Genomic DNA, 12,341 nt, shown 5'->3' with positions numbered 1-12,341 from the left:
ACTTGAAGTTTAGCTTTATATTGGCGATGCAGCATCACTGAGTCTACAGAGAAAAAATCAGATTTTCTCGAAAGAAATAACACTTAAAGATAATTCTTGAGTCCGACAGTTATGGAAAAGCACATCGCCACCACAGAAACCATCATAGCGTAGCAATAAGTGTGAATATCAACAAAAGAGGGAGCGAACATTGACAGAATGATAAAGACGTAGTACCCAAACATATTGACCGAGTAACCCAGAGATGTTTCCTCGCCGTACAGCCGTCCTGCAGCATTGAAGTAAATGATACTGACAGCACTGTCCGCTAAACCGATCAGAGCTGAGATTATAACCACGTAGGCAGTGGAGGGTTGCAAGTAAGTCTCGACTGTTCCTACCTCCAGAATGCTAGAGGCAGAATCTTTTGGGAAAATCAAAACGGATAAGGTAATGGCCAGCAGCAACAGTAAAGTCGAGATGATTATGCAAAACGTTGGGCTTGTCCACTTTGAAACCAAATTCCAAGTACTCGACCCAATTAGGGTCGTTATTCCCATTATAACTGTCGTGAGAGGGATTAACTTCCTCTCGTCTGATATCGACGGTATTGCTGTAGGAAATATCTTTTCTATATAGCCCCAGGTAAATGACCAGTAGATCAATGGTATGAAGTGTACCCAAAATGCAAGCCGTCCTCCCATTTTCTTGAGCCAAGCAATGACTTCTTTCAACGAATAACCCAAATTATTTTCTATTTTTTTCTTCGTTGTTTGTGGGGGTTTTGTTCTCTATGAATACACTGTCCACGTCCTCTTCGTTGCCATCAATTTTAACATACGTGACTTCTTCAGAGTCAACCGCTGTAGATCTATTGAACTTTGTTCCGTCCTTTATCTCCGACGTTCCCAAGGTTCCGACGAGGCAAGCAAGAATAGTTATTCCAGCACAAATACCGTAAACCATGACCCGGTTACCAGCAGATATGGTAGACACTCCTTCAAAGTAAAAGTAGTTGCACACTCCTCCGACTGTTATTCCAATTGAGTTAATTGCAAAAAAGTACCCCATGTTTCTCTGTGAAGATTCCTCTTTTGAGTTGTCCATCACAACCATCGGACTCAACACCCACATGGCTCCACTTCCAAGACCAGAAAGAAATTCTCCAGCATAAATAACGTATTGGTTCACAATCCATATCATGGGCCAGTAACATGAGGTACACAAGAATATGAACAATCCTGACGTTAGCTTTATTCCCAGACGCTGGTACACAATCTGGAACACAAATACGACGACTATGGAGCCAACTGTCTTGGCTATCGCTGCGTAGTATCCCACTTGAAGCTCAATGTCACTGCTTTCAGCCAGGGCTATGTTTTGTAACGCAATCGCAGGGGAAAATGCCATGTACACCAGACCCATGGTAATGCTGACAACTAGAACGTTCTTAATTCGTTCGTTGCAGCAAAAGTTGGCTGTCATCGTTATTAGACTGAGGTTAAAATATGTAAAAAATGCGATTATTGGTACATGGCAAATATTCCTGAAATCATTTGGAAACTTGGAATAATTCAGCACTGACCGATATCAGTATTATCCTACTGAAAATTTGAACAATAAATTGTAGTTCAACCAGTGTGATGAAGTAGGCGGGATAAGTCAGTATAACTACAAAAAATCTATTCGTTCTCGTAAATTATGACTGCACGGTACAGTTATTGTATCACAAATTAACAATAATAAAGAAACAGGGTTAAATATTGGTTGATCACTAAGAACCGGTCATTCTTATCACCTCGTATCCATTGGCAACACCGATCAGTGTGCTGATTTAAATGTTATGAAATGTGACACCTGAACAAGAATCACCCAAATAATGTGCTCTGTTAGGGAGAAGAACACCGAGAGAAGACACTAGAATTTTATGTACTCTTAGGACGATTAAATATATTGAATGACTGAGAAATAAAAGGCTGATCATGAACTACATAGCAGTAAAAGGGTGAATGGCGCTAAAAAAAGAAAAACTGTTCAAGCAACGGTTACGATCGCCCTATATTGCGAACAGCAAAAGAATACACCAAGTAAAAATGATGATGAACTTAATACCTCACTAATCAAGAATGTTATGCTTGGGTTTTGGACAATAAATGTTTTGTTTTTATTCAAGTCTACCCATTCCATCTTTTGCCCGAGTGGCAAATTAAAGAATTAACTAATTTTTGCAACATCCCTTTCTCGCGTTCTCGATTATGTATACTTGTTATTAGATTTTACCAATCTAATCAAATTTTGAAGGACAAGGGAAGGGCCAAAAAAAATGATTGCAGTGCATCAATATTAATCAGGCCACTTCTGCAGAGACAGAGATGGATTTCATAGGAGAACGATCAGCTGTCCTCTGCAGGGCCGAGTATGATGCAGTAAAGAAGAACATCAGGAACTTCTATCCGCTGAACGATTCATTTGAACCAGCCCTTAGGTTGGCCACTCAATTCAATACAAAGATCACACAAAAAGGAGGAGGGGTTCGATCCTGGCAAGCTTCACGTCAGTTAGATGCAATGTATCACATGAATTGGATGATTTTAAGGACTAAAATTTTGAAATTATAAGAGTTTTGTATTTATAATTTCAAACACAAGGATACATTTTATCCATAACATATAAGGCTTGTTTCCCACTCTATCGACAGTCTGGTCTCATTGCATCACGAATAAATCTTTCGCCTTTTACTAAAGATTTCCGTGCAGTGGGGCAACATTACAGACATTTATATTTTTCTGTAGTCCTCTCAGAGGACACTCCACTAAATTGTAGAAAGTGAAATGCAGGTACTATCACTGCCGTTCAAAGGAGCTTCCCGCAAATATAAGAGTTTGTTATGCGAAATCTGCAGCATCATATTGAAGTAAGATGACGTCAAGTTCACGAGCAGTACCGGGATACTCCAGTAAGCATTCCAGTATCTACCGATTCGTCATGGTAAATTGACGTGTCTTACAGAGCATTATTAATTTGAGTGAATTATCTAATGATGAGCATCGTGTTGATTGCAAATGTCGTAAAATAAAGTATATTTCGAGGATCAAGTCTCGATCCAACTCTTATTTATTGTAGTAAGGAAACTCAGCCACGTCAACGTGATATGAAAGAATCCGGAAGGGTTTGAGGTTCCTCCAAACTATAAAGACAGCAGCCTTACTTTTGCAATAGCTCCAGTCACAGTTCTCAGGTTTTTTCCATAATCAATTAACTTACTAATTTAAGTTCACTAAGTTAAAAGCTTATCCAAACAGACCGCTATATATTTCATATAATACAGTCTAGCTACACGGCCGGCCCAGCTAACTAGCCAGGCAGCTAGCTAGCTAGGCTAATTTAACACGCGTGCAGTGCGCGGCCCATAGGAATCGATACATTGCCGCCCACGCAAAGTAATTCGTGTGAAAGTGACCATGGTGAGAGGCACACAAACAACAATTTTAGGGTTCCTTGGCAATACAAAAAACAAATTACAAGCCTTAAGACGAAGAATCGGACAAACCTGGCGCTGGAATGAAGCAGATGGCATCAGTTCTCTGTAACATAACTCGATGCAGTTAACGATGAACTCCGTGTAAAATTGTAACATTTCGCTGGCTCTGTCAGATACAAATTCGTCCTCCTGAACAAACGTCTTGGAACAGGTCACTTTTTAAAATCTAAAATAATTCGACATCAAAATGATTGAATAGTGGCTGCTATGTGAAAATAAAGAGTTATCACGCATGGAACTACCTCAGTGTATCTGTTTTTGACGAGTCTGTTCAGAATGGGACAGGAGAAGTTCAGTCTAGCCAGGAATTTCTCTATGTTATCCAGCATGTTCTTCCTAAAAGACGGTACTTGTCGGATCTGGTTGTTCTTGATTATGTACGTCATCAAATCCTGCGGAATTGGGGATCTGAACAAACGCCAAGTTTTATCACTTTGATGTGATAAAAAGTATAAATTAATGAATACCCTACTTTGCTTTCATTAGCAAACACAACTAAACACATTTCAAACTAGCTAACTAGAAAATAATTAACTTTAATGTTCCTTCTTATCTTTGTAGGAGGAGTGTTATAAAGTTGGAGGAGTGTTATAAAGTTGTTGTACTCTATAAGTGTATATTCACCTACAAGCATAACTGCTTGGCGTGATGGGGTACATCTTTGATTGGTCGAAGGTCTTTCAACAACACAGCATCATCATTTTCATAGTAGTCCCCGGCTTATGACGGGTTCATAGCGGTATTAAACATGTTTTTCTGGGCCCAAACATTCTACGCTCCTACTATGCTATTACTGGTCTCTTGACTAACTCACAATCATCTGTCCATATGGTATTGTTTCTGGACAAATAGATGGTATACGATGCCCTCAGGCTGATCTCAGCGATCTTCATGCAGGCCTTCTTCTTCTCTTTGTTGTTTACGTTCAGGTGGTTCATAAAGGTTGGGAGGCTATAGTTGTAAATGCCTCGAGCTCCCACTTCTACTGTCTGGAGCTTGCAAGCCCATCCGTTGGCTTTTATCTCTTCTGTCAGCTGCTGATATCTCTTCATCTTTCGCTTCTCTTGATCAGCAAAGTTCTGCTCATTTCCACAAGTCAGCTCCATTAGATAAACCTTCTTTGCTTTATCTGAATAGATCACTACATCAGGTCTTAGTGGTGTAGCTGCAATGTGCTGCGGGAAGTTCCTCTGTCTCTCATCCTCATCAAATATTATCTTCCAGTCGTTGGCATCTGAAAAGAAATATCTTTTGGTCTTATGATGAGTTGGGTCAGCTAAGGTAACCTTCTCGCGCTTATTGCCTGCCTTGTGAAAGACCGACGGTGCCCTCTTCGATTCCTTGGCAATGTCGGAATTAAACTCTTCGATCTGTGATGAAACAGTCTTCATGATTTCACGTAGGACCTGATCATGGCGCCAGTTGAAACGTCCCTGTCTCAGTGCAACCTTGCAGAACGTGAGGATATGATTGAGTGTCCCTTGTTTGCTGCAGAGTTTACAGTTTCCTGAAACGGCTTTATTCCAAAGCTTTAGGTTGCTAGGTGTTGACGCAGTGTCATGGATAGCATTGACATGAAACTTTAACAGTTCCGGACTAAGTTGATAGATCAGGTTATTCCACGTGGTGTCAAATGTCATTGTATTTTCCCATGTGAGAAAGAGGTTTTGCCGCTTTTTGTCAAAAAGTGAACAAATAAGTGTCTCTTCATCAAAGGTCCTCACCATGTTGGTTAGCAGTTTCCTCTCTGATGTGTCCTCATATCTTGTCCCATACCCGAGGCCATTTGTACCAACTGCAGGTTTTCCAACTAACTCTTGGAAGTAAAGTTGGCGCTGACGGTCTTTCAGCTCTTTGGGATAAGACCACATCTTCTGAGTGTCTGCAATAGCCTTATGGTTAGAGTACACTTTTTTGATGTAGGGGTCACTTGAGTTACAAAGTTGGTGTCCCTTAATAAGTTGGATGACTTTGTACTCAGTGCAGATGTTTTTCAGCTGCAATCCTTTCTGGTCTCTACTCCTGTAGAGGACGGTGGTGGTGCAAGGATGCGCAATCCCTAGCCACTTCTTAAGGTATCTGTTACACAGTGCCTCAAGCTCTCTCACAAATGTGATGGGTAGGTTCTTAGGTTATAAACAGTAAACCCCCATGACATCTTACTAATGATGAGGTGGTTATACACCCACGCCTTCATTGGACCGGTGATTTCATCATTAGACGTTGTTTCCAAAAGGTCCTCTAACTTCTTCTTAATCATGGACCGAATTTCCTTCACCTCAAGATCTACATACATGTACATTCCTAGGAACTTCATTGGTGCTTGGATAATGGACGGCACCTGTTGTTCGCTTAGTACAAACTCTGCATCATAGGTATTGTACTTTCCTCCAGTACACTTCATAGACATAGACAGGCACTTCGATGGTTTAGCCTTCATTTTCTTCGACCAGTCCAGGAACTCTTCTACTACCTTCAACATCTTCTTCATCTCCTTCTCGCTCTTCGACAACAGGGTTAGGTCATCAGCAAATGCTTTCTTCGAGGTCTTGCTATCACTGAAGCTTGGCTCATACCCAACTTGACTGCACAGTACAGCTAGAAGTTCCAGTAGGATGTTGAATACTATAAGGAACAGGATCACGGACAGTGGGTCTCCCTGGAACAGGCCTAGCTCATACCAGAATGTTCTGGATGTCCATTTCCTGCACTTAACTAGGACACTGAGGCTTCCATAATACTCAATTATAAGCTTAATGAAGCTTTCAGGTAGGTGGTACCGGCGTAGGGCATAAATAATAAGGCTGTGCGGGACTCTCCCATACGCATTCATAAGGTCAATCCAGATCACGTGGACTTGTCTTCTGTGGCTATTTATCTAAAAATAACAACACAAAAACGTATCTTGTTTAGTGTTTACCAGTTCAGTACGAGTCATAGGAAGAGCAGTCTTGTTAGTATCACATATCAGACTCATTACACTCAACACGTTACCATCGTCATTACCGTCACACAAAATCTGAAAATTTGGATCATTCAACCTTCCAATTTCTAATAGTTAATCCGCCAAAAACACTAATTAGTTTCAAGCTCTTAAAATGTGACTTCAACAGCAAATAATTCACACGAGACGGGCAACAATTGTCACCTTTATTTTCCAGAGAGGAATCTCGAAGATAGTGTCTTGGTTATCAGTAAACAGCTCAGGCTCGTCAGTAAACTTAACATCCAGGAACCCTAACCTCCGTCCCTGAGACATTGACCGAGTGAGAATTAGACAAACACGAAGATACAGCACTTGTATAGTTTTAATGCTATTCGCAGTTCATGCCGGAGTGGAATATCTTCATGTCTCAATTGAACTGTAGACCAGCTATTGAAGATTGGACGATACAAGAAAAGAATTAGGCTCGTGAAAACCTGGTTAATTTACCTCTCTTAGTACTCTTACAAGCTCATCTGTTCTGTTCTGGGTGTTGAGAATATCTCGTAGATAATACAGACTTCCTTCGTCTGAAATAATAGTTACAGCTTCAATTGTAAATATTCACCGAACCAGTAATGTTAATTTCACAAACACAGCTGCGATCGAAAACTCTCCCTATCGAATACCATGACCAGCATAAACACTAAAATTAAAAATCATATTATTAAATTAAATAAAAAGTCAAACTTAAACCCCCCTCACCAAACTCCAGTATAGGTCTGAGACACAGATCACAGAGGAAGGGGTTATCAAGATGCTCCGTAATGGGAGCTAGCCAAGTCTCCTGAGACTTGTCTGTCTCATCGTGTTTGTAGAGTGTGTAGTAGAGTCCGGCACAGTGACTCACCACTGTTTGCTGGCTGGTCAGGGTGGAGAGGATGGTGTGGGGCAGATCCGGCTCTATCTGAGATTTTAGTTTTATTAGGTTGAAATGAAGTCCGGTGGTATAATGTTATTTCGTATATTATCACGATTATAAATAATTGGTTTGAGGTTATAAAAATAGAATTGCGTTATTTCATTAGTCCCAAATCTCAACTACGGCTGTTGGTTAAGTGATGGTTAGAGCACGTTGTCTCTAATATACCCTCTAATATTATATCCTATAATTATAGCAACTCATTTCGATCTTTTTGTAGAGCATGTTCTGAGAGCCGATTATAGGACTAGATAGAAAAACTTAATAATTATGTCGTGCTGGTAGGAAGGCACGACGCACGTGGAAAGGGCGGACTGGTAGCGAGAGTCCACGTGTTTATGAGAAATAAGCCGTTAAGCGGTTAAGGTGGAACCACATACTTTATTATCATTTTTCATCTGAGCCGCTTACTTTTTAGTTGCCTTGTGCTGTATTGAGAGTGATGCACAACATGTGTTGGTCAAGAACAGTGATTATTCTGCTCCTTGCAGCTTTAATACGGAACTCTTTAGGTAAGAATCAAGAAAATATTACTTATATAAAACTATTTCATGAATTATATTATATATACCGTTCGCGTTGGTGTCTCATTGATACTGTCTTTAAATGTGCCAGATAGGAAATTAGGAAAGACGAATCATTTGTTTAAATTATATACGTATTTAAGAATTCACGTCAATCAGAATCTGCTATTTTAGGTGTATTTTTTTGCAATCCCCCAAAATTAAGGTATGAATGATGGAGAATGAAAATTAAAAATATCCTTTTTAACAAACAAAACTCTCTTCAGAATGCTCAGAGGTGGTTGTAGTAGAACTCGGTTGCTGGAAGGATACAGAAAACAGAGCTATACAGCCAATTGAAGGAAATCACCCTCTACTCCAAGGTTCTTACAAATCTCGACCTGATGCGTATGACAAGTGCCTCACAGCAACATTGTCCTTTGGATACAAAGTATTTGCTTTGCAGAATGGAGGTTGGTGTGCAAGTGCATCAGACGCCGAGGACACATATAATAAGCATGGACGGTCCAACGGTTGTGGTGCTGATGGAGAAGGTGGGGGCGGGGCAAACCAAGTGTACAAGATAAAGTCTGGTGAGTCAATCATTTTTAGGAATTCAACAATAAAGTTAAGGAAAGACTGAATTCAGATCCCCTAATGACTGACGAACAAAATTTGTACATATTTCTATAGCTATCCAATGCTATTTCATCAACGTACTGTTTCAGATTGTTCTAAACTTCCTGAAGACTGGACTGGGGTGTTTACAAATACAGAGTTTCCAGTAGATAATGGAGCAACTATAACTGTATTCTGTCAGGAAGGCCATGTCAAAGTAGGAAGCAGTGTGGTAACTTGTGACACAGACTTGAAAGAAAACAGTTGTATAGAATACGAATCAAAACCAAGTTGTAAACGAGCAGGTGAATAAAAGTATTATCAGTTATTCTTAATATTAATATTTGACACACATGACTTTTTGGTGTTGAGACAAAATTTAACAATAAGGCCAAGCGCAGTTCTGTGATATCTTGATAAAGAACCCCCCATCCTCCCCCCCCCCCCTCACCCCCCCCCCTGGTCCCCAATAGTAGTATGGTAGTTCACAGCGTAAATAATATAAAACTCCTTGACACAGATATCACTTTATCATATTGACATATTACCATGATTTGTTTAATTTCTTCCAATGTTGTTCCAACAGTCATTTTGAATGAAATGAAATGAAATGAAATAAAGCATTTTTATCCCGCTTATATCAACAATCCAAATAAAAAATAAAGATTGCCAATGTCAAAGCGGCTGGCCTCGCGATATAATCCAAAAACTAGATACTCAACATATAAATATACTAGTAACAAATATAAAAACCAAAAGTACTTATTTGACCTTTTTAAAAAAAAATAATCACACACGGTAAAAACTTAATATGGACGTATATCACTCATTATTATGTATCACTCTCTAACATCTTGTCCTCACTACAAATGTTACCATTTCGGATGTAATAATGTTTTTTAGTGTCTTCTTTGGCTATCTGTTTCATTTCCAAGATCAACTGCTGATGGATAGCTCGATCTTCAGGTGATCGATCTGGAGATATGAAAACAGTTTTGTGATCTTCACACAGTCTCAATTTTTTGGCATTTACTAATATCTGTGAACGGTACTAGAATTACCTAGCGAAACTTTGACTGGTCTCGTCTTGTTGGCAGATTTCCTCCCAACCCGGATAGCTGCAAAACGTGGTTTTTCTTCAATCTGCTGAAAAATCACGTCAACTTTATCGCACAGTTTCTCTTCATCAGTCTCCTTCAAACCAAAGATGAGCACATTCCTACTGCGATCCTCTTCCGATACAGCATTCTGTACAACCTTTTTCAAACTCTCTTCTGTAAGCACAGGTGCAGTTATAGTCACAGCTTGACTGTATGACTTCATCTCAGCTTGAACAGTGTCTTGAACGGCGGTCTTGACAGTGGAGTGCACGGATTCCAACTGCTTCGATTTAGTTTCCAGAAGTTCAGCCTGCAGCTAGGTAGAGTAAACTGACAATCATTGTAGAGTATCCATTTCCTCCATCGTGTACTTGTACTTGTATAAAGTAAAAACACAGTACCAGCACAATGGCAGTTGTAATGTAGCGATAAAATAGAGAGCTAGATTATCAACACGTAACAAAAACTACACGTAAAATCATTTTTTTAATTTCTTCCAATGTTGTTCCAACAGTCATTTTCATAATTCAAACACAAAAATATCCCTTACTTCAACTCGATCCATTTTAATACGTTATGATGAGAACAGAAATTGATAATTGATTATTGATAAATGGTTATTGGTTATTGGTTACCATGCAAAAGATTGCGGTAAAAAAATATTCACACAAAGGCTGGGACAATGTCCATGAGTGAGCGATTACAGCACTTTAAATCAAAATAAATCTGCTGCTTGAAGTTAGGAGCTATGGTTGGGTATAAAAATGTTCAGAATTGTCACATTAAGTGGGGTAGAGCATGATTTCGTGAATCCACGGTACTTGACACATCTTGGAATACTGTGATCCTTGTGTTAATTTCCTGCTAGAGCTAGAGTTTCTTTAATATTTATAACACAAACATAACTCTGATATTTCTTTGCTCACATAACGACAGTATAATATGTCCTAGTTTTTACATAAATCCTTATCCGGGCGAGCTAATAGTTCACTAATGGTATTGGGACAGCTTCATAATATTGACCCCAGGCAAAGAGCTGCAACGTAGCGCCCTGGGTAAATCCATTGTATATGGACAATTTCTTGTTATACAGTATACACCCCATTCATCCAGCCTTATATAGTTGAGTCAACTGAGGATCTAATCCATTATTAGTGAATGGTCCCATCTCAACTAATGAGTAATAGTAGTAGTAGCAAATATGCAATAGTCTGTTGAAAAGTGATTTGTATGCAGGTTTGGAGATTCAACATCAAGTTGAGGAAAGACTGAATTCAGATCTCTTAATGACTAACGAACAAAATTCAACATATATATTATAATAACTTTTATTATATTTTTATTACAGGGGGGGGGGGGGGGGGGGGGGGCAAAAGTCAGTACCCATAGGCCCAGGCAAAGACCTGCAACATATTCGCCCCATTCACCCAGCCTCATAATATGGCCGAGTCAACTGGGGATCTAACCCTTTAAAGTGAGTGGGGTTACCTCAACTAATGGTATTGTAGTAGTGAGCCTGTTGAAAAGTGATCTGTATGCAGGATTAGAGATGCAATGGTGGTATGCCCTTGTGGTCTTGGTGGCTCAACAGTTGTTGTTATTTTATAGCTAGCAGCTGCCAGCAGGAATCATTTTATACCGTCTAGTATTTACCATGTCTTTGAAAACTCAGACTCTTTTAGAAATATGATCAATTTAAAGATGTCGTTAATGATCAATTTAAAGATTTCGTCGCGATTTTCTTTTCATACTTGAACTTTAACTTTTTGGATTTTTTGATACAGGATGCCCTTCTGGGCGTATAACATAACCATTTTACATATTTAAGACGTGCCACTTTGTTGAAGATATACTGTTACTACTGTAACTACTCTGAATTCGTGGATTATGTCGCCAAAATTTAAATTCGATTGTTGGATCACATACTTACTTATAATTTTTCATCTGAGTCACTTACTTTTTAGTTGCCTTGTGCTGTATTGAGAGTGATGCACAACATGTGTTGGTCAAGAACAGTGATTATTCTGCTCGTTGCAGCTTTAATACGGAACACTTTAGGTAAGAAAAAGAAAATATTACTACTATGACACTATTTTATGAAATATATTATATATACCGTCGGTGTCTCATCGATACTGTCGTAAAATGTGGCAGGTAGGAAATTAAGAAAGATGAATCATTAAATATTTAAATTATTCACGTATTTAAGAATTCACGTCTTGATCAGAATCTGCTCTTTTAGGTGCATTATTTTGAAATCCCGAAAATTAAGGCATGAATGATGGAGAATTAAAATGAGAAATATCCTTTTAAACAAACAAAACTTTCTTCAGAATGCTCAGAGGTGGTCGTAGAAGACCTCGGTTGCTGGGAGGATATAGTAAACAACAGAGGTATACAGCCAATTGAAGGGAAACGCCCTCTACTAAAAGATTCTTGGAGATCACGACCTGATGCTTATGACAAGTGCCTCACAGCAACCTTGTCCTTTGGATACAAAGTATTTGCTTTGCAGGCTGGAGGTTGGTGTGCAAGTGCATCAGACGCCGAGGACACGTATAATAAGCATGGACGGTCCAACGGTTGTGGTGCTGATGGAGAAGGTGGGGTCTTTGCAAACCAAGTGTACAAGATTAAGGCTATAATTGGTGAGTCCAAGTCAAAATAGTTTCTATAGCTGTTTCAGTGTTTCTGA

At 39.3% G+C, this 12,341-nt stretch overlaps 3 protein-coding genes and 1 non-coding gene across 4 annotated transcripts in view; 2 read left to right on the top strand and 2 right to left on the bottom strand.

Annotated features, from left to right (window-relative positions):
* Nucleotides 1–12,341, top strand: part of LOC134811173 (elongin-B-like) — a 77,796-nt gene that overhangs the window by 46,331 nt on the left and 19,124 nt on the right. The gene's annotated exons all lie outside the window — the stretch shown is intronic.
* LOC134811163 (tRNA (32-2'-O)-methyltransferase regulator THADA-like) overlaps nt 1–12,341 on the bottom strand; it is a 76,972-nt gene that overhangs the window by 54,934 nt on the left and 9,697 nt on the right. The window contains exons 9-14 of the mRNA XM_063817899.1: nt 7,209–7,410; nt 6,954–7,033; nt 6,669–6,770; nt 6,441–6,539; nt 3,763–3,912; nt 3,530–3,649 (exon numbers count right to left, since the gene is read on the bottom strand). Of these exons, the coding sequence (XP_063673969.1) occupies nt 3,530–3,649; nt 3,763–3,912; nt 6,441–6,539; nt 6,669–6,770; nt 6,954–7,033; nt 7,209–7,410 (753 nt within the window). The remainder of the gene's footprint in view (nt 1–3,529; nt 3,650–3,762; nt 3,913–6,440; nt 6,540–6,668; nt 6,771–6,953; nt 7,034–7,208; nt 7,411–12,341) is intronic.
* The window catches only part of LOC134811166 (mitochondrial-processing peptidase subunit beta-like), a 96,946-nt gene that overhangs the window by 80,330 nt on the left and 4,275 nt on the right, over nt 1–12,341 (bottom strand). The window lies entirely within an intron of this gene.
* On the top strand, nt 2,674–2,786 carry LOC134812068 (U5 spliceosomal RNA). The gene has a single exon (XR_010159887.1). It is a non-coding gene; the product is annotated as a U5 spliceosomal RNA (small nuclear RNA).

Source organism: Bolinopsis microptera, chromosome 2 (genome assembly GCF_026151205.1).
Source record: "Bolinopsis microptera isolate Bmic1 chromosome 2, MBARI_Bmic_1.0, whole genome shotgun sequence".
NCBI lineage: Eukaryota > Metazoa > Ctenophora > Tentaculata > Lobata > Bolinopsidae > Bolinopsis > Bolinopsis microptera.
This window is presented reverse-complemented; position numbering and strand designations above follow the sequence as displayed.